At 39.1% G+C, this 21,718-nt stretch overlaps 2 protein-coding genes across 5 annotated transcripts; both read right to left on the bottom strand.

Moving 5' to 3' along the window:
• Positions 1 to 6,378: 6,378 nt before the first annotated feature.
• LOC100247181 (multidrug and toxin extrusion protein 1-like) lies at positions 6,379 to 8,728 on the bottom strand. The gene is made up of 2 exons (XM_002283573.4): positions 8,354 to 8,728; positions 6,379 to 8,160 (listed from the first exon to the last, which is right to left on the bottom strand). Exons 1-2 carry the CDS (start codon positions 8,492 to 8,494, stop codon positions 6,640 to 6,642), a joined length of 1,662 nt encoding a protein of 553 aa, XP_002283609.2. The 5' UTR covers positions 8,495 to 8,728; the 3' UTR covers positions 6,379 to 6,639.
• A 2,643-nt stretch (positions 8,729 to 11,371) lies between these two features.
• VVSUC11 (sucrose transporter-like) lies at positions 11,372 to 21,481 on the bottom strand. 4 transcript variants are annotated; one of them, XM_010665761.3, is made up of 6 exons: positions 20,600 to 21,481; positions 15,357 to 16,099; positions 14,758 to 14,821; positions 14,617 to 14,660; positions 12,731 to 12,890; positions 11,372 to 11,582 (listed from the first exon to the last, which is right to left on the bottom strand). In XM_010665761.3, exons 1-5 carry the CDS (start codon positions 21,093 to 21,095, stop codon positions 12,732 to 12,734), a joined length of 1,506 nt encoding a protein of 501 aa, XP_010664063.1. In that variant the 5' UTR covers positions 21,096 to 21,481; the 3' UTR covers positions 11,372 to 11,582; position 12,731.
• Positions 21,482 to 21,718: the final 237 nt, after the last annotated feature.

The following is a 21,718-nucleotide window of genomic DNA, read 5'->3' on the forward strand; positions in this document are numbered from 1 at the left end:
CTTCTATATAAAATACAAAAACTTTTAAAAGTTTATATTAAACAGGTAGTGATTTTTAAAAATAGTTTAAAAAAATGGAGGTGTTAAAAAATTTTTACTACCTCAAATTTTTAATTTTTGGAAGTAATTTTTAAGGATACAAGGTAAGCCTACTTCCTATTTTTAAAAACAAAAAATAAGAATTGTATCCAAATGAGACATTAATTATTCCTTCATTTAATTTTATCCTTATCTTGGCAAAAATCTTCTCATAGACATGCTTGGTTCAGTTGCAATGAAATGATTGCTGTTGTGAAAGGATTTTCTTTAACTTTTGATAAGTCATGTTCGTACATAATCATTCAATTGATAAGCTACTCTGATCATGTATCTAACCGCCAGCATGCCATTACAGGATGCCTATTTCTTCCAGGGAATAGGTAAGGTTTGTCCATTCCCTTGGGCCTTAGTTGGTCATGATTCCTGTTCTAAGGAGGTCATCACAGGTCTCTTTCAGTTCTGCAAACTATGTGTTTGTGCATGTTGTATGCATGCAGGCATCCAAATGTTACTGCATGGCTTGTTTTGGCTCAATTGTTTGAGCTCACAGTACACATAATTCTAGAACTAAGAATGCTCTCACATATCAGTGGATTTCCTATCCTTGTGAAGAAAATATGTTTTAAGCCCTATGATGTTGAGGGCTAAGAAGTTTGAAATAGAATACCAGGACCAGTTTTGAGAAAATACAAGCACCTTATGAAGAAGATAAGTTCTTAATGAAACAAATATGTTAATCCTTGTGTGATGAAATGTTTTTCCTCATTTGTTATACCTAGTTAATGCTAATGAAGTACTACTTGGCCCTAGACTTGAACTTGTGACTTGCATTCTCATGAAAGTATTACTTTGGTTATCAAATAACTATAGTAGATAGCCTGAAAGAGTACTTTGGTCTTTGTGCATAATATGGGTTAATTGACAATTTATGTTAGTTTTAGTATGCTTTTCATTGTTGCTCGAGCAAATGCCTGAATTTACTTAAGCCTTTGTAAATCCCCTGTAAAATGAAAAACAAGTTTTGATACTGGCAATATATTGACCAGTTATGAACTATTAATTTATTCAGACGTAGGGATTTCCGTGTTTAGTGTTGATTCCTGTAGGTTACTCAAAAGAAAGAAAAGGTTATCTTTTTATATGTATGTGGGGTTTCCACCTTTGGAAGTACCCACGATACCTAATATCATTCTTCCCCTCATTTTATTAATATTTTGTAGTTGTGAAAATCTTATGTTCTTAGGGTCTCCATCATTGTGGCTCCTGCACACGAAGTATGGGTATCTATGTATTCTTGGCTTCTAAGCATACAGAGATCGATTTGTTAAGACTTAAGACTAGGAATGAGTGGAGTGGTGCTGGTATCCAATTTCTCTGATGTTGATGCTCATGCCTCAATCTTTCTGTCATTGTCAGTGAATTTGAGCATCTGACCAGTGGTTGACTCGCACACTAGAGTATTCATCATAATCCAGCTGAAGCAACTTCCATATTGGTCGTGGAGTTTGACCTTTGCAAACCCCACCAGAAAAAGTAATGTAACCCAAGCAAGCTTCGAATCTTTTCTCTAATTCCCTAGAGTTCATAGCTTCTTGGACTCCTCCTTCCCCCACTTCTTTCTCCCTTTAGTTGCTTTGTTAATTTGAGTAAGGAGGAATCCAGTTGAACTCCAACCAGGCCTGATGGTCAAACCACCAAACTGAGGTAATGGGTCAAACACCACATAGCAAAAACAAAATAACGTCAACCCACTAAAATAGAAAAACAAAGATACGTGCAATAGAATTATGATTAAAGATAGTCCAGGTCCAGCAAGCGGCAAGCTCTTTTTAAGTTTATCATCCACGTGTTTTGCATACAGTTGTCTCATCCTTGTTTCCAACCAAATAAATAAACAAGCCACCCTTGTGGTAGTGGCAAAGGCGGGGCTCATCCTCTATTATTATGTGGAGTTGTTATCATAGACATGTCCAAGGTATTAAAGAAATATGTTCACAGAGTGAGTGAGAGAGAAAACACTGAAGTGGGCCAAGAATGGGGTATTGAAGTCAGCTATGGAAACTGAAAACAACACCACCACTCCATTAGGCTTTAGGCATTAGGCATAGGCTTCTATAGTGACCATGCTTACCCAATTAATTCCTCCAAACCCGGTTGCGGTTGCCACAAAACTCTCACCTCCTGAGTCCTGGTCTACCAAGGACAACAATTGTTCCCTGTAGTTGTGGTACCCATACCTCACTAGGTGACACAGAAGGTGTCCGTCCCTTAGTGCATGTGCCAGTCGCAATGGTCCACATTGGCACCATGCTATAAGCCAGGGACCCCTGGAAAGCCACACGGGACTGCACTTTCATGTGACTGCTATCTTAAATGCCACACGATTGGCATCTTTGAATGGTACATGATCCATTTGAATTCAGCATCATTTTCTATTACTCTATGGTCAGCACGGCATCCTAGCCCTGGTGCAATGAGGCCGTGTCCCATATCACCGCCTTTTGCTTTTGCCAAAAGTGTGATATGACCACTTCTCCATTTTCCATCTCCGTACAGCCACCATGATTTAATTGCTGTAAATTATTTTTTTCCCCCTCTATTCCCCTCTATTTCTCTTTTCACCATGGTCTACCACTGTTCAAGCTTTGTAAGTCCAAGATGCCAGCGGCTTCTTCGGAGAGGCTCACTGGCAGTAGACCACACCCGTTCCATATGCGACACATGAAAAAAAAAGTCTACGACCATCATCCCTAGATCATGACTTGACCTGGAAAGATGCATTGGGCGGAAAAGAATTAGAAAACATGCATGCATCTACGAGGTAGAGATGTCTGGGGACAATTATCCATCCCTGGCACACTATGCGAGTAGGTCGACAATAATTTTCAGGCTATAGATGAAGCTTTGGGCTGGTGAGGGGCATCCATCAAGTTTAATCTTTGGGGAAGAGAGGGGGTGGATCCATGTCATACCCCCTTTTTTGAGTTTTTGAGCCTTAAAAGCATGCCTTTCGGCAAGTAGGGGAATCGGTATGAGTTGGGTTTGACACGGGTTTGTTTCCTAGAGGGGAAGGTCCTCGCACTAGTTATGGTAAGCATGTAGTGGCCAAAGCCTTCATGCACTCAACTAGGAGGGTTTCTTTGATTTGCTTTTTCATATTTTCTGGCTTTGGGCGAGAGGGATAAGGGCCACTTACACATCCTTTGAAGAAATGGGTGACACTTGAAAAGACATCTACTGGAAAAGGAGCACAAATACCATTGCCAGTTTTAGGTTGTGTCTCTGGCATGAGCCTTAAACAATTACAACATACAACTCCTAAGGAGCTTTTTTGAGGGTCTTTTTCATCTTTGTTGCGCTGCTTTTCGGTCACCTTTTCTCGAATTCTTTGGTGCATCAATCCACCGATTGGACGGTCTCATTTTTTCTTCCTCTTCTTTATTCTTTAGTCTATTAAATTAGTTTTTGTGGGAAACTAAAGGATGCCATTGGAGTACCGAGTTGAGAAAAGTCTTGTTACAGATGCCAGACGTGTCAAGTTTTCGACGACACTAATAGAATATAAGATAAAAATTCGTTTGTAGAGACACGCGGCCTTTGGTTATTCGATTCCAATTTCCAGCTGGACAACGATGTTTTTGATTGATATATCCAATATGGAAGCTCCCTTGAGAAGAATGAATGCCATTTTCAATGGATTTCTCATTTCTGGGAAACCACGATCTTTGCATATTTTGACTATTTATGGGAAATCAAAGTTTGTAGATTCTGACTTCACCTTACTCCATGGAAAATAGAAACAGCACAAATAAAAGTACCATGGTCGCTCACGTAAATATGTAAAATTTAGTCAAAAAGTCTCTTTTCAAATTATGGGACACCCAGCAATGCTCTGTCTTCAGTACACGTCTTCCTTTTCTCTTCTGTCTCCTCGATATATGGGGAACATCATCTTCCTCCTTTCTTCTCATATCACGGAAGAGAGGGAGAGGCTATCTGTGATTCTGTATTGTATTTTATTTTATTTTTTAATAAATGTAAGTATTTCTCTAAGGCAACTAATGCTAAAAATAAAAAAAATAAAAAAAAAGGGGTGGTGTTTAGAAAGAAAATATGAATTACTTTACGAATTTCTAGCATGATTGTATTACAAGGAACCTCTTTCAACCAATGTGCAGGAAAGCAAAATAACACTTTATAATGCATGACCCATTAAACAAAAAAAGAAAGGTTTTTTTAAAAAAAAAGGGGGTGGGGAAGAAAAGGTACAAGAGTAATTGGGAAGGAGAAGAATTGTCCTGTATGGTGGGACACTGGCAGTGCCACATTTATCCAGAACTGGGGGCATCAGAATTCAGCAGTTTGAGCAGTTGAGTACCACTGTGATGGAGGAAGAACAATCAGTGTAAGCAGCAGGAAACAGAGATTCAACTTTCAACTCTCTCTCCTATTTATTACACAAGGTTTAATCTGCATGATGCCCATCACATATCCTCAACTCTTAGCTCACTAGTACACAAAATGTGATATACACTGTCCTTTGATGGAATGTTTCCAAGCAGAAGCATCCATGGCTGCATCTTCTTAGTATTATTGATCATCAATTTGCATTGGTGGACTCCACTTATGACAACTGTCCCCAAGATCTACAGTGTTGACAACGTGACTTTGCAACTTCTGATCATTTCTTTTTTTTGGCTTCTATACACAGCGTACCACCTTTTGCAGTGCCTTTAGTGCTACCCAACCTCCTTTTTTTTGCAATTATTTCATCCATATTTATGTTTCATCCCATGAAATATCTTCTTGATCCTCAGAGGTAAGGATAAATACTCCATCATCAAATTGCTTGGATTTCATTTCTATCGTGGGTATATATATATATAGAATAGATGAGAGAATGGGAATGGGAATGGGAATGAGATAAAGGCGTGAGTTGAGAAAAACCTAGAAAATTCCATAGCTATTCCACATAATGTGAAGACAGGTCCTTTACCACAAGCATATGAATCTGGAAAAATACTAGGATGGGTAAATAGGGGTGGAAATATATATATAAATGAAGTGATAAAAAGGAGATAAGGGAATGTGAGGCGAGAGGCGGTTTATAGCAGTAGCCGAGAATAAATAAAAGGGAAAGAAGAAAAAGGAAAATGAAATGGCCTTAGGTGTATCATTCAAAGACAGCAAATGACATGGACCTCATGTTGTTCTTTCTCTCTAATGTGGGTGTGTTCACGTGTGTAGGTGCGTATTCAGGGCCATGGGTAATATCAAAGTTATTGTCATTGAAAGCACTTGATTGGTATAAACGCCCATGTACCAACAGTATGATTGTCAGGACTGTGATCTTACAAAATATTTGATTGCATGATTCAGGAATATTTGTGCATATTTTGGAGAATCATATTGTCAAAACAGTGATGTCAATACAGAAATTTTACTCAGAAACCCGATATGTCTTGGGAGGGAGGGTGGGTCATGGGCTGGTGGGTGGTGTTTGGGTTTGATGTGTGATGGAGGCAGAGGGGTGGTGGAGCCATGGGGTGAAAGAGAGGTGGGGTGGGGGGCTGGGAAACTGCTGGGCAGGGGCACTGCTCTCATTTTTGTCATCTGAGAAGTAGACAGAAGCAATAATAGCTGGATTTTGTTTCTTCAGTTAGAAGCAGGGGACCCCCACACCCATCAAGACCCTCTTCAACAGATACTTCTCTCTACACTACCAATTATTTTCATTCTTTACTGCTTTGTTTGTACACAGGCCCTCCCTCTCTCTCTCTCTCTCTCTCTCTCTTTTTTCTGTGTGTTAAGGTTTCAATTTGTTTTTTGTTAGCTAGAAGCTTTGTGGGCACATTTACTTTCCAACATGTTATTATCCTTTCATGATATAACCTAGTGTACTCGGTTGGAGGACAAATTAAACTTAAGCTTTGTGGGCACCTTTAATTAGTAATCTATCTGCCATTTATCACTGGTAAAACAGCATTTCTTAGTAAATATAAACCCACTGCAAAGGAAAAAAGGCTGGCACAGTTTCCTTTTAAGGAGAAGGCTGCCTTAGATGTAGAATTAAAAAAAAAAAGAGAGAGAGAAGGAACAAAGCATAGGGTTGGAAAAGAAGTGCAAAATAATAATGAATGAATGAATGGAGATGGACGGTGGTTTGGCAGAGTTCATGAGGTATTATGCTAATTTTCCATTTTAGGCAGTCCATGTTGTAGCCTTATATAGAAGGGAACAACAAAAAAGTTAGGCAGATCCTTTCTCCCACGCCTCTTAAACAACCGACAGCTTAACCTTTTTCTCTCTTTTCCACTCCCTCTCTTCAATGCCAGTATGGGGAACTAATATTAGTATTTATTATATATTCTATTCGACAATATTATACAGACAACATGATGTTAAAGGAGAAAATGTAAAAAATAAAAATCAAAATAAAAAAGAAGAAAAGAAGAAACGGAAAAAAAGGTGGAGGTAGCGAAGTGGGGGGAAAACTCTCTTCCACAGTTGACAGTAGTACCACTGCCAGTGGAATTTTAATGAATAATGTCCATAACAGCTCTTCAATTGGAGAAAAAAATGGGGGGATAAACTCTCTGATTAATGTACAATGCGAGGAGGTATGAGAGGGTCTGTTTCAGGTGAAGCTGACTTAACAAAATCATCAGTGATGCACAAGACCTCCTCAAGATCAGTCCTTTTGGGGTCTCTAGTGATGGAATCTGAAGCAGAAGCAGAAGCTGATGATACTGGTAAGGAAGGAATAGCAAGAGTTGAAGAAGTTTGAGTAAGGTCCCTGGCTCTCTTAACTTGAACCACCCAATCTGTTCGACAGAGCACGTAAAGCATAAGAAAGGCACAAGAGGTCTGTGCTGCAAGCAAGCCCAGCCAGAGGCCGGCAAACCCCATTTTGGCAACAAACCCCATGATGATAGCAACTGGCATGCCCACCAAGTAAAAGGACCCCAAATTGATATTTGCTCCTTCAGTAGGCCTTGCACTTCCTCTCAAAACGCCACAACCAGTAGTTTGTGGGCAGTTCCCCAGCTCACATAGGCCGGCTATGGGTAATGCCACGGCAGTGAGCTCTAGGACTTCCGCATCGTTCGTAAAAAACCGGCCCCATTGGTGCCTCATTAAAGTCGTGAACAACATGGCTGCAAGGCCCAAAGCCACTGCGCAAAAGAGAGAAACAATCATGCAAATGCGGGCTTTGGCTGGCCGGTTGGCACCCAGCTCGTTCCCAACTCTCGTGGAAACTCCAAGGCTTAGAGCCGATGGGAAGACATAGACTAGAGAGGTTGTTTGGATTAGGATTCCCATTGAAGCAATGGTTGCTTTTGGATTGGCTAAAAGTCCACACAACATTATCATGAATTCATACCACCACCACTCGAGGCAAACTGAGATACAAGTTGGCACGGCAAGCGCAAGTAAAGACGACCACCCGCGGAGGCAGTCTATGCTGGGGGCAACCCATGAGCCCTTGTATACCCCGGAGAAGAATATAAAGGAAATCAGCAAGAGGAAGAGATTGAGGTTAGTCCATACCATGGCTATGGCCACTCCTGCAATACCCAACTTAAAGTGGACTACTAGAAGGAAATTCAGCGGGACGTGGAGTAGAACAGAGATGGCTGAGCAGTAAGTCAACGGTAATGTGATGCTTTGAGTCCTGAGATATATCCGAAGCGGGTGGAGTATTGAAAGGAAGAAGAGATCTGGAATAGAAAAAATAATAAAAGTATGAGCCATGGATGAGATTTCTTCATCTTGTCCGCACCAGGAGAGGATTCTCTTCATGTTAAGCCACATGAAGGAGATGGGGATGGAGGTGGAGAGGAGGAGAAGCACTGTCCTTTGCAAAGTTAAGCCAAGAAGCTTCCATTGCTTTGCGCCATAAGCTTGTCCACAAATGGGTTCCATTCCCATGGCCAGCCCAGAGATGACAGAGTAGCCGGTGATGTTTGCGAAGCCGATGGAGAGTGACCCACCCGCAAGCTCAAGCTCACCTAGATAGCCCAGGAAAAGCATGGAGATCATTGCCCTTGAATATAAGAGTAGACCAGTGACAGCAGTTGGGCCAGAGATTTTGCCTATGGCTTTGATTTCTTCCAGGGCCTGAATGCAAACAAAGTGAGCACATGCAGTACATGAGAGTTTGTTGAACATAATATTACTGTCTTAAAACTCATTGCATATCTATCAGTAAACTTTAGTCGTGTTCATGCGAATGGTGGTTGTTTGATGTTATCTACTCTCTCTCTCTCTTTTTTTGCCCTCCTCTTTCCATCTTTTCTTTTTTCTTTTTTACCTCGGAAGGAGTTGGCCACCTATGGAGTTGCTGTTCTTCTTCATCATCAGTGTGAAGATCCATGGTTTTGTTGAGACTCATGAAATGGGCTTTCATAGGAGAAAGGAATGAGGATGGAGAAGAGGGCTTGGGGTTACACATATCTAACTTTGTGTGGGAAGAAAAGTAGGCGAGAGATGTTAAAACAAATGAGGGAGAGCTGGTTAATAAGAAGGGAAGAAGAAACAAAGAGACCCTGTTTGTGGTAGTGCGCTTTGTTAGTCTTTTGGGTTTCGAATGGGGAAGAGGGATTGAGAGTATGGGTGTATATATAGTGAAGAGGGTTGGGACCCACTGCTGGGTTCCCACTGCTGTGAAAAAGCGGCGATTGCTTGAATGTTGGGGGGCCAGACCACCCCTAATCCTTTTAGACCCCTCTTTTTTATCTCTGCGATTGTTTTCTTCATTTTCGATTCTCCTTCTTAAGGTCTTGGGTGAGCCCAGGGTCATCCCACTACAAAGTGATCTTATCTCATAAAAAGGATGGTGAAATCCCATATAGATGATAGCTATAGATATTGGTATTTAACAGCCAAACTGGTTTTTATCCACACAAATTGGTTTAATGAATGGAGTGGGTGTTCTTTTTGGCATGTAGCTTATGGTGGTGGAGGGGGGTGGGGGTTGGGGTTGCTCTAGTTTAATTTAACCTTTTCGGCTTAGGTGTCGCGGAAGAGATGGTTTTTTAAGCCACATGGCGGTGGAGAGTGGTTTTTTTTCTACCTAGAGAGAAAAAAAATGGAAAAAGAAAAGACTAAAGGGTTATCTTGGAATGCCGAGTGGAAGGATCGTCTATCTAGTTGTGATATGACGGGGCATATTGGCATATTTTAAATGGGCCAAAGACTTTGTGGACAATGCAAATGTTGGCATGTTCTAAGGCAGCCGTGCATGTTCCATTCCCGCACAACCCATGTGATGAAACCCAGTCGGAGTCTGCAACGGATTTTGATACCCAAAAGCTTTGCTACTTGCTCAATTTGATTGTGGAAAACTGTGTTTTAGGTCCCCGTCCCCATCCCCATCTGTCTTTGCCTCTCTCTCCTTCACTTATTCGGAGCATCATGGACAAATTTCATGATACAACTTTCTTTCTGGTGGAGTTCCCCTCCTTTAATTGTGGAGTTGAATAAAAGGATGGCTCTAATTTGAAGTCCATTATGGGATTTATTAAGATCCTTTAACATTATGGTCTAATCACTTTTTGTCATTTTTACTCTGGTTTTCACCATCCTTTCATGGAGTGGGCCTTAATATGGGCTGTCTTAGGTCCTGATAATCACACAGGGCCCCAATATTTAGATCCTCCCTCAAGCACCCAATTAATGGAGTGGAGTTGGTGGCTTAAGAAACGACCAAGCTTTGACACTTTGAAATGGGGCATAAAATCTGTCCCATTTATGATTGGGCATCAAATCATCTGTGTGTTGGGCATAACAATATGAGCAGGGAAGTGGGTTTATTTATTTATTTGAGTGGATCCCTTGTAGTGGCCTAAGTGTCAAATCTCGTGATTTTTTTTTTATTATTATTTTTGCCCTGAAAAAAAAAAAAAAAGGAAGGATTTATCTTTGGTGGGTAATGTTGGGAGGGAGGAGGGGAGAGGTGTAGTATCAGGGATGGGACCACAAAGGCGGTAATGGGGATGACAGTAGATGGCTGCATGGAGAAGAGGCAGATGGTTGAAAGGAGACACAGAGACAACTACGTGCTCCAATTGCAACCGTTTAATTTGTATCCCTTTTCTCACAACAAGGCTTCAGGATGAGTGTGTGTGTGTGTCTCTATGACTAGGGGTGGGGGCCTTTGTCTCATTGCCTGTGTCTCTCAGGCAACAGAAGCAGCAGCCCTATCATGCTCTCTATGCATGACCCAACCCAAACCCTCCACTCCCCAGCTATTTTTATTTTCTTCCCATTTGTCACCGCCCTCCCCTCCCTGCTTCAACATTTTTAATAGTTTCCCTATATAACAAATTATTTTCCCCCACCCCCCGTGTCAGATTCCATGTGTCTCCAGGCTCCAGCTCAGTTGGTTTCTGTAGATGAGAGCTATGTGTCATGCAACACAACCAACCCCAAAGAATAATACACTCAAAAATCACATTCCCATCTCTTTCCATATTCTTCGTTTATATCCATCATGTAAACAAGAGGTTCCTTTTCTTTTCTTTTCTTTTTTTTTTTTTTTTTTTTTTGAAATGATAATTTTGAAAAACTCCACTTCCCATTTCTCATCCTCGTAGCGAGGCGGTGAGGTTCACCCCAGGCCGAATGCGTCCGGTTAACAGCAAAGGAACCGGACGAATTAAAAAGATCAAAGATGGATGATATTTCATTTTTATCAGAAAATATAGGGTGTATTTGGCAACATTTTCAGAACAATTTTTAAGAATCTTAATTGATTTTAAGAACAAAATTTTTATCTAGGAATTCAAATATGAAAACCAATTTTCTCTACTTATTCATAATATAAAAAATTTCAACTATTACTCTAAAATCACAAGTGTTTTCTAAATTCCTTTTCAATCTGGTCCCGCAAATATGACATCCTTTGTTGAATAAAAAATGCAAGTTCCACGTGCAAGTGACTTCTTTTTTATTTTATTTTTAAATTTCGATGAAGATAATGCCTCTGCAATAGTGACTATCTACAAGGATCCAACACTTAACAAAAGAATAAAAAATGGGGAGAGAGGGGAAACCTATGCTTCTATAGGTCTCCAGGAAATGGCACATATGACATATCCACAGATTCTCTGTGAGAGAAAAAGATTGATGTTTAAATTTTGGGAGAACAAATCATTGCCATGACTGTTTGGACAAGCTTGCAGCGAGGAAAGGGCATGACTCCTCTCTTTTGCATGTCATATCGCATCCTAGATTTAGATTTCTGTGGAATACACAGTACACACACATGCATACATGCATCCAAAGAGTATTGTGCATGCACATGCAGCATTTATGATGCAGCTTTCAATAAGACAAAATGACTCGTGACAACAATGTTAATATGCTGGTTTTCGCTGTGTAAAATTACATTGGCCACTAGGGTTTGTAGCCTGTCCATGATTTTATAATTGTAGAAGCTCAAACAAAAATGGTACAGAAGAGACATTCAAATGTTTCTGAGGCCTCACTGGCAGGCATTGCATGGGGGCCGTTGAAGGCAAGACAGACTTTCATAGATACTGATAAGTGCAACGAACACAGGAATTTATTCCAAGGTTCAGATGCAAGCAAGAAAAGAGAAAAAAGAACAATGATCATGGAACCCTCCATAAAAATCAATCATACTTTTGAAAAAAACCAGCGCATAATCAGGGTTTCAATCAGCAGAAGTCACATATTAATTATTCGGCACCAAGCACAATTCACCATATTCATTCACCAATTCCACACAAACTGCATGAGATTCCATGACATCATGATTGCACCCTCATATTGGAAATCAACTTCACACAAAAATGGTGTTTTCATGAGGAATATATCCTAATCACCATTGATTTATCTTGGTTGGTAAGAGTAATCCTGGAATCTGCAGGCCAGGCTGCTTTTCTATGGAGATTTAACAATAAAGCAACATTTCTAGAGGATGAGGTTGTTTTTCATCAAAGAAATTCTCCACTGACTCAAGATAACTTGTTTCACACAATATTTTGGGTTTCCTTTGCATAATTGCCTTCCAGGGTAGCTTGCTTTTCCATCGTTGTTTAGTTATGGCCATCTGCATTCTAAGTGGAGGCCCCATGCCTTCAGCTCAGATTGATTCTCAATCTTCTACATGGAATCTATCATTCTTTCCTTTTTACAAAAAATAAAAAATAAAATAAATTCTCTGAAAAAGTTTTACTGTTCATACGCACACTACTATTGAGGTTGTTGAGGTTACTGCTACTGCTACTGCTTCTTGCTACAAAAGAACCTGCCTATGTTTCCACATATGGGTTGTATATTTAGTAATTGAGCTGTTGCACAGCTAAAAGGTAATCCATTTAGCCAAACAAGATTTGATCTATAAGATAGCAACAATAATAGCAGTAGATTTGATATATATACATATTTTAGGCAACAATAATAGTAGATATGATAAATAAAATAACAACAATGGTGGTAGTAGCACAACAGTAAGAATAACAATAGCAATAGCAATAGCAGTAATAATAATCACATCAAATCACAACACTATAATCATCATTAGACAAAGAAAACTCTGGAGGAATCAACTTTATTAACATCAATGGAAATAGCAATATCTATTTACAAATTCTTGGTACTTGTTAACATTTAACCACCCATATTGATAAATAGAAATGCAAAAATTGGTACAATATAATACCTCATGTGTGGACCCTGGATTTATCAGCACTAGATCGAGGAATAGCCAAGATGGCTACAAGTCCACTGGCGAATGCTGCAACTGCTGCCACAGCCAAGGATGGCGAGTTGCCACCACCAAAAAGTTGATCCCATGGTCCACTTCCTAGGGACACAATAACCTGTTCTCAAACACAAAGGATCGATCATCACACAAGTGAATAAAAGCATGAAAAGATTCACAAGATTTTTATCATGTATACATGTGGCATTATGGAGCTCATTCAATGTGTTTATTACGGAAAAAAAAATTGAAAAATAAGCTCAACAACATGGAACACAACAGCATGACGAAAGGTTCAGAAATTTATTCAACAAACTAACAGATAATCCACTTTCCCATGATAAAAAACAACACTGAAATATCTCTTGGAAGGATACTGTCCTTCGATTTAGAAATTTTCCAAACATGATTTCATGTCCAGATTTAATGCATTCTTAACAGGGTGCCAAAGAAAACCATAAATTTAGAATGCACAATAATGCACTGGTTGAAGGGCCACAGACCATTTTTATGTTTTTCCTACCTCTCCATTTTTTCCCTAATGCATTCAAGAAAAATGCTTAGAAAAAATGCTGCTAGACAAATAATAAGTGATTTTATTTTTTTTGCAAGAGTGTGCCAACATGCACAAATTCAAAGTAAAAAGAAAATTAATGGTTTTGTGGATGTATTGAAGAAGAAATATTCCATTGAATGAAATTCCAATTGTTTGTTCTTTCACCCTTTTTTTTTTGATAGGCCAAAACGAATATATAGTGCATAAGCAAAGGGTGAACCAAAGTACACATAATGTATACAGTAGGCACCAATAGCCATTGTTTGTCCTTTCACCATAACCTTTGCTCGATAAGGTGAATCTAGAAAGTGTCATAGGACCTTTGAGGGAATAAAAAATTCAGAGGGAGCTAAAAGAAATTGCTGAAAACACTTCTTTAGATGGGAGCTCATTTGTTGAACATGAGACACTATGATTTTATGAAAACTTGTATTGGGTATGATACAGATGTATACAACAGGCACCAATAGCCATTGTTTGTCCTTTCACCATAACCTTTGCTCGATAAGGTGAATCTAGAAAGTGTCATAGGACCTTTTGAGGTTATAAAAAATTCAGAGGGAGCTAAAAGATATTGCTGCAAACACTTCTTTAGATGGGGGCTCATTTGTTGAACATGAGACAGACTATGATTTTATGAAAACTCATATTGGGTATTATTATTATTATTATTATTTTATGAAAACTTGTATTGGGTATGATGCAGGGTGGTTATTATTATTAGTAGTAGTAGTAGTAGTAATATTACTTGTGCATGATTACTTACATACATGGGCTCTGTCTCCTCTAGCATGTTATTCTAAAATATATAACTAATACACGAGGTCCATCTTCCCGTGCATCCTACACATGATCAAAGAACCCAACCTGCTAATTGATGTGCATGTGCCACATGACTTTTAAGGATGTATCCTTGAAGTCCTGGTTGAATGCTCCCTTTTAAGATGCAAGTTAAGGAAACTGAAGTTGATTTATTCATGTTCACTACTAATACACTAAAGCACTTGGATTGCTATCAAGTTATTAACCATTAACTTTTAAAAAAATGTCATTATTTCTGAGACAAATAAGTTGGTACCTTTTTAGCATCTTTTTTTCCCCCTCCTTTTTATGGATTAGGCTATTACAGAGGAAATATATTGAAGGTACTTAACAAGAAGAAGGCGGATGTAGGTTATAAGGTTTATAATGCCTTATTAGCTAGTAATCCACACCCAAGAAAAAGGGAAAAAGAAAAACATCAATAAATTTTCTCCTCAATACAAAAGAGAATGTAAGACTGCCATACCTGGGGAATTACAATTGCCAAATTCAGAACACCCATTGATAACCCTGAAAGGTTCAAGCATCAACACAAGCAGTCATACAGCCATACCAGAAAGATTAACAAAAGATTAATTTATGGCTAATGTAATTTAAAAGTACCCACCTTGACCTAGTCCCAGGGACTCAATTCGTGTGGATATCAAGGCATATGGAACACTATATGTGATCTGCAATATATTTTAGATAATGTTAATCAGTGAGCAAGAGAAAACCACTGAAGGAATCAATGGATCAGGACATCTGCACTACCAACTCTATCGGACTTTTGTACAGTAAGGTCAAGCCACAATGTATTTTGGATTGACACTATTAGATGATGGGTGGAAATGGTTATCACCATTATTCAGCCCAGAAACCCTTTTTTTCCCTTAGAAATTCATATTTTTCTTGACTTCCCAAAAGGAAGAGTACTAAATATTTAGGGAATGATACAATCAGTGGTTTCAGATAAGAGGATCACCTTGGATATCAAGTCAATGGTGGTCTTGTGAGCCTAGGCCAGTTAAATTTGTTAATGTAAACACCATGGGAAACCATAGTGTTATCAAACCTGAATTTTTTATTTATATTTTTGATAGACAAATAGATAACTGAGATAATGTTAGGAGGAGCCAATCTGATAAATAAATAAAAAAAGGAGCAGCCTAACAAATGAATAAGAGATATTTTCATTCCTTTCTGAAGGAGAATGGATAAACTTACTGCCAATGGAATACCAAGGATTGAAAAAACAATCAGTGCAGCAATCACAACACCACTTGGGGGTAGATCATGACCTAGAAAATCCATATGTTTCACCACAGCAGAAAGTATGAGCATTAATAGAAAGCAAAGAGACATGAGAATATTTGATAGCCCCCAAACAAAACCAGCCCCCCACTTCCTGCAGAGCTTCTCCATGAGCACTGAAGTTATTCCAAGAACAACTGAATTCAACATCAGACCGAGCGCACCCATTCTAACTCCAGTATTATAATTCTGCCCTTCATTTGGTTTGCCACCATAAATTTCTCGACCCATCCAATCAGTATCAAAAAGAAGAAAAGGAAACCATCCAATCCAAGTCAAAGCAGTTACAAACAGGATTATCCAAATAGACCCTGAGAGATATCTAAGAGTCCCAAATAGTTCCCAAAGAAAAGCTTCTTGAGCATGGGTTGACTCTGCCATTTCTTCTGAAATGTGAGTGGATCGACTGCTGGAACTTAGAGGCAATTCCTGGGCTGCTGTTATGCTTATATATGTGGTGATAGCAATAAAAATAATGTCTAGTAAAAAGGCAGACTTGAGATTGGCACAATCAGCATTACATGAAGAGGTGCTCGTGAACCAGAAAATCCTGAACCAACCACTGTAGGATCCGGTAGCAAAGCCAAGGACATTGCCGACAGCAATGAATAGTGAGAAATACGCGTTGGCCACTCTTGTCCTTCGATGATCCTTTTCTAACATGAAAGAAAAGCACCGGAAGACAATTGTCAATATATTGCTGATTTTTGTAAGTTTGTTGCTCCCATAAAGAGCATGTGCACAATAAAGTGTCAGCATTTGGCCTAACTGGTGTTTGATAAAAGAGAGAAATAAAATAGATGCATAAATTTCAACTAATCAAGCCAAGAGAACAGAGAAGAACAAAATTAAAGCTTTGCCCACGCCGTCATCTTTGCTACAGATCTATGACCTTACACAGTGCTATATCTCCTGATGTTCTGCTTTATGGAAATAATGACTATGCACAGTGCTGGGTCCTGTGATTTATTTGTCTGTTTAGATTATAAATTAATACATGAATCGATAAACTGGCGCTTGTTCCTAAATAAATCACCCATTAACTGAGCTCAGTGACAAGCATTTAGCAACTATATGCTGGGAAAACTAAATAATAAGGTATGTACAGAGAGTAATCTCTGCAAACAAATACTGTCCAAAAATAATACGCTGATGATGGATTTCTGGATCTATTTCACCCAATAAATAAATAAAATTTACCTGGCTATACAAATTGCAATAATTTACAACACCAAAATAGTCTTGGAAATAAAAAAATATAAACATCAGTTAACTTCAACAAATGCAATCAATAACAAAAGCCTGATTTGACAAACGAGAATACATATTTTTTTCTTTTCTTTCTTTCCCTTTATTTCTGTGGAAAGAGATCAAGCAAACTTCAAGAATAAGAACTTCTTCACCAAAGGAAACTACAAAAAAGGGAAAGACCAGAATACAAAAATGCAAAACCTGTTTAAAAGCTCTATACACATGGAGGGTAAAATGCCCACTGAACTCCTACCTGCTCAACTAAAAATCGGCCCCTTCATCAGTAGATCATGGAGCCCTGTTAAAGGTGACGTTCATCCAAGAAACAAGCCTCTCAAACCTATCTGACAGTACAAATTAACCTACAAGAGCCTGAGGTAGTAATTAAAGCCTACTTGACTATTTAGAGGAGCCCCTTTCCACCAATGTCTTCATTTCCCCCAAAGCCTCTCACTTCATAGCCTTAAAGAAGAACAATAGCCTCTCACTTCATAGAGAAGGCTTAATATCATGCAAATTCATTAATTTTGAATATAAAATATTCAACCTTTTTTATCATAGTCATCTTGATTTCCAGAGATGAATTAGAAAAACATAGTACAACAACAGAGATACTTTTTTTTTTTTTGATAAGTAAAGGAAATTGTATTAAAACAAAGGCGAGAAGCTACAAAGCATACAGGGGGTATACAAAGCAACTAGCACCTCTCAAAACAAAAAGAAAACCAACAGAGCCTCACCACCCCTTAATTGGACGCTAACCACTCCAAGAACCCTATAAGGGATAGACGTGCCTCTCCAATATACAATCTAGCCTAACTCCATAAATTACAGACAAAAGAATTCTTAAGCTTTTGAATATCTAACACTCCCCCCCTAAAAGCTAGTCTATTTCTCTCCTTCCAAACCGTCCAAAAAATACACAACGGTATGGATTTCCATATCTTTTTCCTTTTCTTCCCCACAAAAGGGCCCCTCTAGATAGTTAAGACCTCCTTTATAGTTTCTGGAAAGACCCACTGCACACTTGATAACCCAAGGACAATATTCCACAGAACTTTGGCCACTATACAGTGAATAAGTATATGATTTACAGTTTCTTCTTCACACCCACACAGATAACAACAATTAGGAAGCTGCCATCCTCTTTTCTGGAGCCTATCAAGAGTGAACACCCTCCCCCACGTAGCCTCCCAAGCAAAGAATGCAACCTTGGTTGGAACTGTAGCCACCCAAATACAACTTGACAGAACTACAATATCATTGGGATTGGCCAACAATCTGTACACTTCTTTGACCCTAAACTTTCCGTTTCTTCCTCCCTTCCAACAGACTGAATCTTCCTCCATAGAGGGCTTGTAACCCCTCAGAATATAGAGCAAATCCCCTATCATATCCAACTCCCAATCATTAAAATCCCTCAGAAATCTTAGATTCCAACCCCCTTGACTGAAATTCTGATCCCACATCTCCTCCACAGTAGCATTCCTATGGGAAGCCATAGCAAATAGATGAGGGAAATTTTGGGACAGCGTTGTACCAGTGCACCAAACATCAGTCCAAAAACTGATTTTGCTTCCCTTCCCAGCTATGAACACCATGTTATCCCAACACCAATCAGTTTCCTTCAAAATTTCCTTCCACACCCCTACTCCGAACGCCATAAGCCCTCTTAGTTCTCCAACCATGACCTTCTTGCCCGTATTTCACCATTATCACTTGTTTCCAAATATTATCTTTATCACAAGCAAACCTTCAAATCCATTTACCAAGCAAAGCTTTGTTCAAGAGCGCTAGCTTCCTTAAAATAGTGTTGGAAGTGTCTACCATGTGTCATGGGAGCTTCTTCCATGATGGAGAGAAGGATCTTGAGTAGGAAAGATGTAGGGTGCTCTTAAAGGAAGGGACCTCAATTAGAGGATGCTCTTAAAAATCATATTGATATGGAAAACATTTATAATAATAATTTGCAACTTGATGCACAATCATGTATATCACTAGCTTTTTGGAAGCAACAATGACTTTAGAGGTGGCAGATAATTTGGTAACATTTGAAAAAGAAATTATAATAAAACTTGATTTCAACTATTTATAAATACCACAATATAGAGAAAAGCATCTACATATCCAAAAGACTAGGCAATAACACAATAATCTCAAAACTATTGTAATTGTATTAATGATCGCATATCATTTAGAAAAACCATACTTCTACACTTTTGTATTCAAGAAACCATTGCCTGTGTAAGCTCAAATACCACTAATTTTTCTTTTTGGTTCAATTTGATTGGATACAACCCCACAATTGCAACGGCCATGGTATCTTCGTTAGACACAAAGATAAGAATTTTCCCAATATCCACATCCCCATAACTTTGCTAAGGATGATAAGGATAAAAAAAACCCAAACCAATAGTTAAGTAATATAATTAGCTATAGGAAATAAGTTCCATCTCTGACTTTTAATCACTCATTTGTCTACCCCAAAACAACCACCATATCACAACATAACTACCTCCTTCCCTATCATAAATTTTCACAATACAGAATTAAAATCAACAGTACATCAAAATCCCACAAATCAACCCTACTACTATCACTAGTGCTGCCATATGAGTCGTTTTTTATTTTGGATAAGAAGCAAAATAAATATATTAAGATCCCTATTTGAATGCACACTGAAGTGCATAGGCAGGGTAGGCCATATACAAAGCTACCATTATAAGTCATAATCACATCAAAACCTTAAATGGCATAGTCACATCAAATTAGAGCCCTGTCTAATCTAATTGAGAATCCAATAAAATCTCTTTAGGTCAACATCTAAAAACAATACCAGTTTGACATTCCTCGATCAATAGTTTAGAACCCACTGAAGCATTCTCAAAGGTTTTTTTTTTGCTATCCAAAGATATTAATCAATGATCAAAGCTAAGTTATTGACATATGACATTAATAATTCAGTATGATCAATCAACTAAATGAAACCATCAGTTAATGAATATTGATCATCTTTAATTCTAACCTGACAAAATCCCCATTCTCTTTCATTTCAGCAGAGCAAATATATAATTGGTAGTTTAACAGACTCAACCAGAGAGAAGCCTTATCCTTAGAAGGCAGTGCCTAAAGGTGAGAAGAATTCTCAACAAGCAGAGAGGAAGAATAACACTAATTCCTTCCAAATAGAACAATTATGTCAAGATTATAGGGAAGTTAAACTAACCTAAGCTTGAGTTTGCTGACAGTATCACATACAAAAATGTCCAAAACCCCATCATCACCAAAATTCTGTTTCAATAGAAAAAAAAAAGACTTGTTTCAGTAATTTATCAAAAAAAAAAAGCTCTTTTGAAAAAAAAAAAAAAAAAAAAAAAAACTAGTACACCCTTATTTGAAATAAAACTCCAATGATATCAGCTTTTGCGGCGTAGGTCTAATGGGGCAACTAGCAGCGCAAAGATCTGTGACTGTAATAGTGTTAAGCTCTTAGCAAGGGAATTCAAAAGCCTTAATAGTGGTCTCTGCATATTGACAAGAAAAAATAAATAAAAAAAATACAGGGGGCCAATTTAATATACCCAATTTCATGGGGACATTATTGTCCACTGAACTAAAAAAGAGATGGCACCATGGTGTCCGAGTACCTGGTGATAGATTGATAATTATCCTTCAAATATAAATAAAATAAAATAAACTACCATCACCCATGGCTCTTTCCTTAAAAGATGCTAAAAATAAAAGGTCGAATTTTGGTTTGGAATGGATAAAGAATAAATGGATGCGCCCAAGGTTACGCAGGGTTTCGTTTTGCACATCAGATCTTAATTAGGTTTTCATGGTTAATTGGTAAGCAGAAATAATGAAGTCATAAATGCAGCCGATGAAAAACAGGAATGCATTACCGGTCAGATCTGCTAGCAGAGCTCTACAAGGTCCTTGAGTCACGTTATTAGCCACATCCAATAACCAAAACCCTACCACAAAGGTAGCCACCGCCCTCGGCCTCCGGTCGGCACCGTCACCAAGCAAACCCCCGATGTCAGCCGAGAATCCGATTATCAGAACGGCGACGACAATCGACGTAGCTCCGGCGACGATGAAAGGCCTCCGGCGGCCAAAGCGGCTGTTACAGCGATCACTGAGGTGTCCGACGAGGGGCTGGACCAGCAGACCCGAGAGGGGACCGCAAAGCCATATGATACTGGACCAGGCGTGAGGAATTCCGAGCTCTTGCACGTAGGGCGTGAGAAGGGAGAGCTGCAGAGCCCAACCAAACTGTATTCCACAGGCCACCGATGCCACTCTCAGCAACCGCCTCAGTGGAACCCTGGGTCGGACTGGTTCCCCGATCAGAGCTCGAGGCCTGCCTCGCTGCCGATGGCCCCCAGGGACCGCCATCTATTGTATAGGGTGAGTTGCGGCCTTGCGGGGGGAGGGAAGGGGAAAAGGAGAAGGCGGTGAGAGGAGAGAGCAAGCAAGGTGGCGGTTTCAGAGAGGCATAGTGTCAGGTTGGGTTGTGAAAGTGGGGGGTCCAGATAGCTAGCGCTTTCCCCTCGCCACTTTACGAATTTACGAAGAGTCCAACAACCGTATATCCAACAGAGACCTGGGAACCCCTTGTTTTATGGGAAATGATAAAACTTATCAAAAGTGGGAAATTGGGCTCTTGACCAAACTTGAAATTTCCATCTGCCAGTCAGGGCAATCTTTGCGCCCTGTCCTGGAGTGGTACGCTTCAACTGCCAACACCCGATGGTCTAATCAAATCCTACATACTCCGTTTCATTTCTCCTGTTTCAGCTCATCCATCCTTCTTAAATATGGTTATATGGGTGAATTAATAATCTAAAAAAAAGGGTTTGATGGAGACTGGAGAGTACGTATTGAAAAAATAATCTAGAAGAACAATTTTGTGCATGTTTCATTTCCTATTGTTTTCCCTTCGAAGTCGATCCTAGCCCTTTCCATTTCTCCTAGTGCTGTTTGGTAAAAACCGTTTCTAAATTTTGATTTTCATTTTT

Source organism: Vitis vinifera, chromosome 18, assembly GCF_030704535.1.
Source record: "Vitis vinifera cultivar Pinot Noir 40024 chromosome 18, ASM3070453v1".
Taxonomy (NCBI): domain Eukaryota; kingdom Viridiplantae; phylum Streptophyta; class Magnoliopsida; order Vitales; family Vitaceae; genus Vitis; species Vitis vinifera.

What these genes read in the sequence shown, in the direction of transcription:
- LOC100247181 (XM_002283573.4), bottom strand. Translation starts at nt 8,494, where the DNA reads ATGTGTAACCCCAAGCCCTCTTCTCCATCCTCATTCCTTTCTCCTATG. An exon ending in GGTGGCCAACTCCTTCCGAG is followed by an intron (nt 8,161 to 8,353) that starts GTAAAAAAGAAA and finishes GTTTGCATTCAG; the next exon opens with GCCCTGGAAGAAATCAAAGC.
- VVSUC11 (XM_010665761.3), bottom strand. Translation starts at nt 21,095, where the DNA reads ATGGCGGTCCCTGGGGGCCATCGGCAGCGAGGCAGGCCTCGAGCTCTG. An exon ending in GTCCCTGGGACTAGGTCAAG is followed by an intron (nt 14,661 to 14,757) that starts GTGGGTACTTTT and finishes TGAACCTTTCAG; the next exon opens with GGTTATCAATGGGTGTTCTG. An exon ending in TGGCAATTGTAATTCCCCAG is followed by an intron (nt 12,891 to 14,616) that starts GTATGGCAGTCT and finishes GTTTGAGAACAG; the next exon opens with GTTATTGTGTCCCTAGGAAG.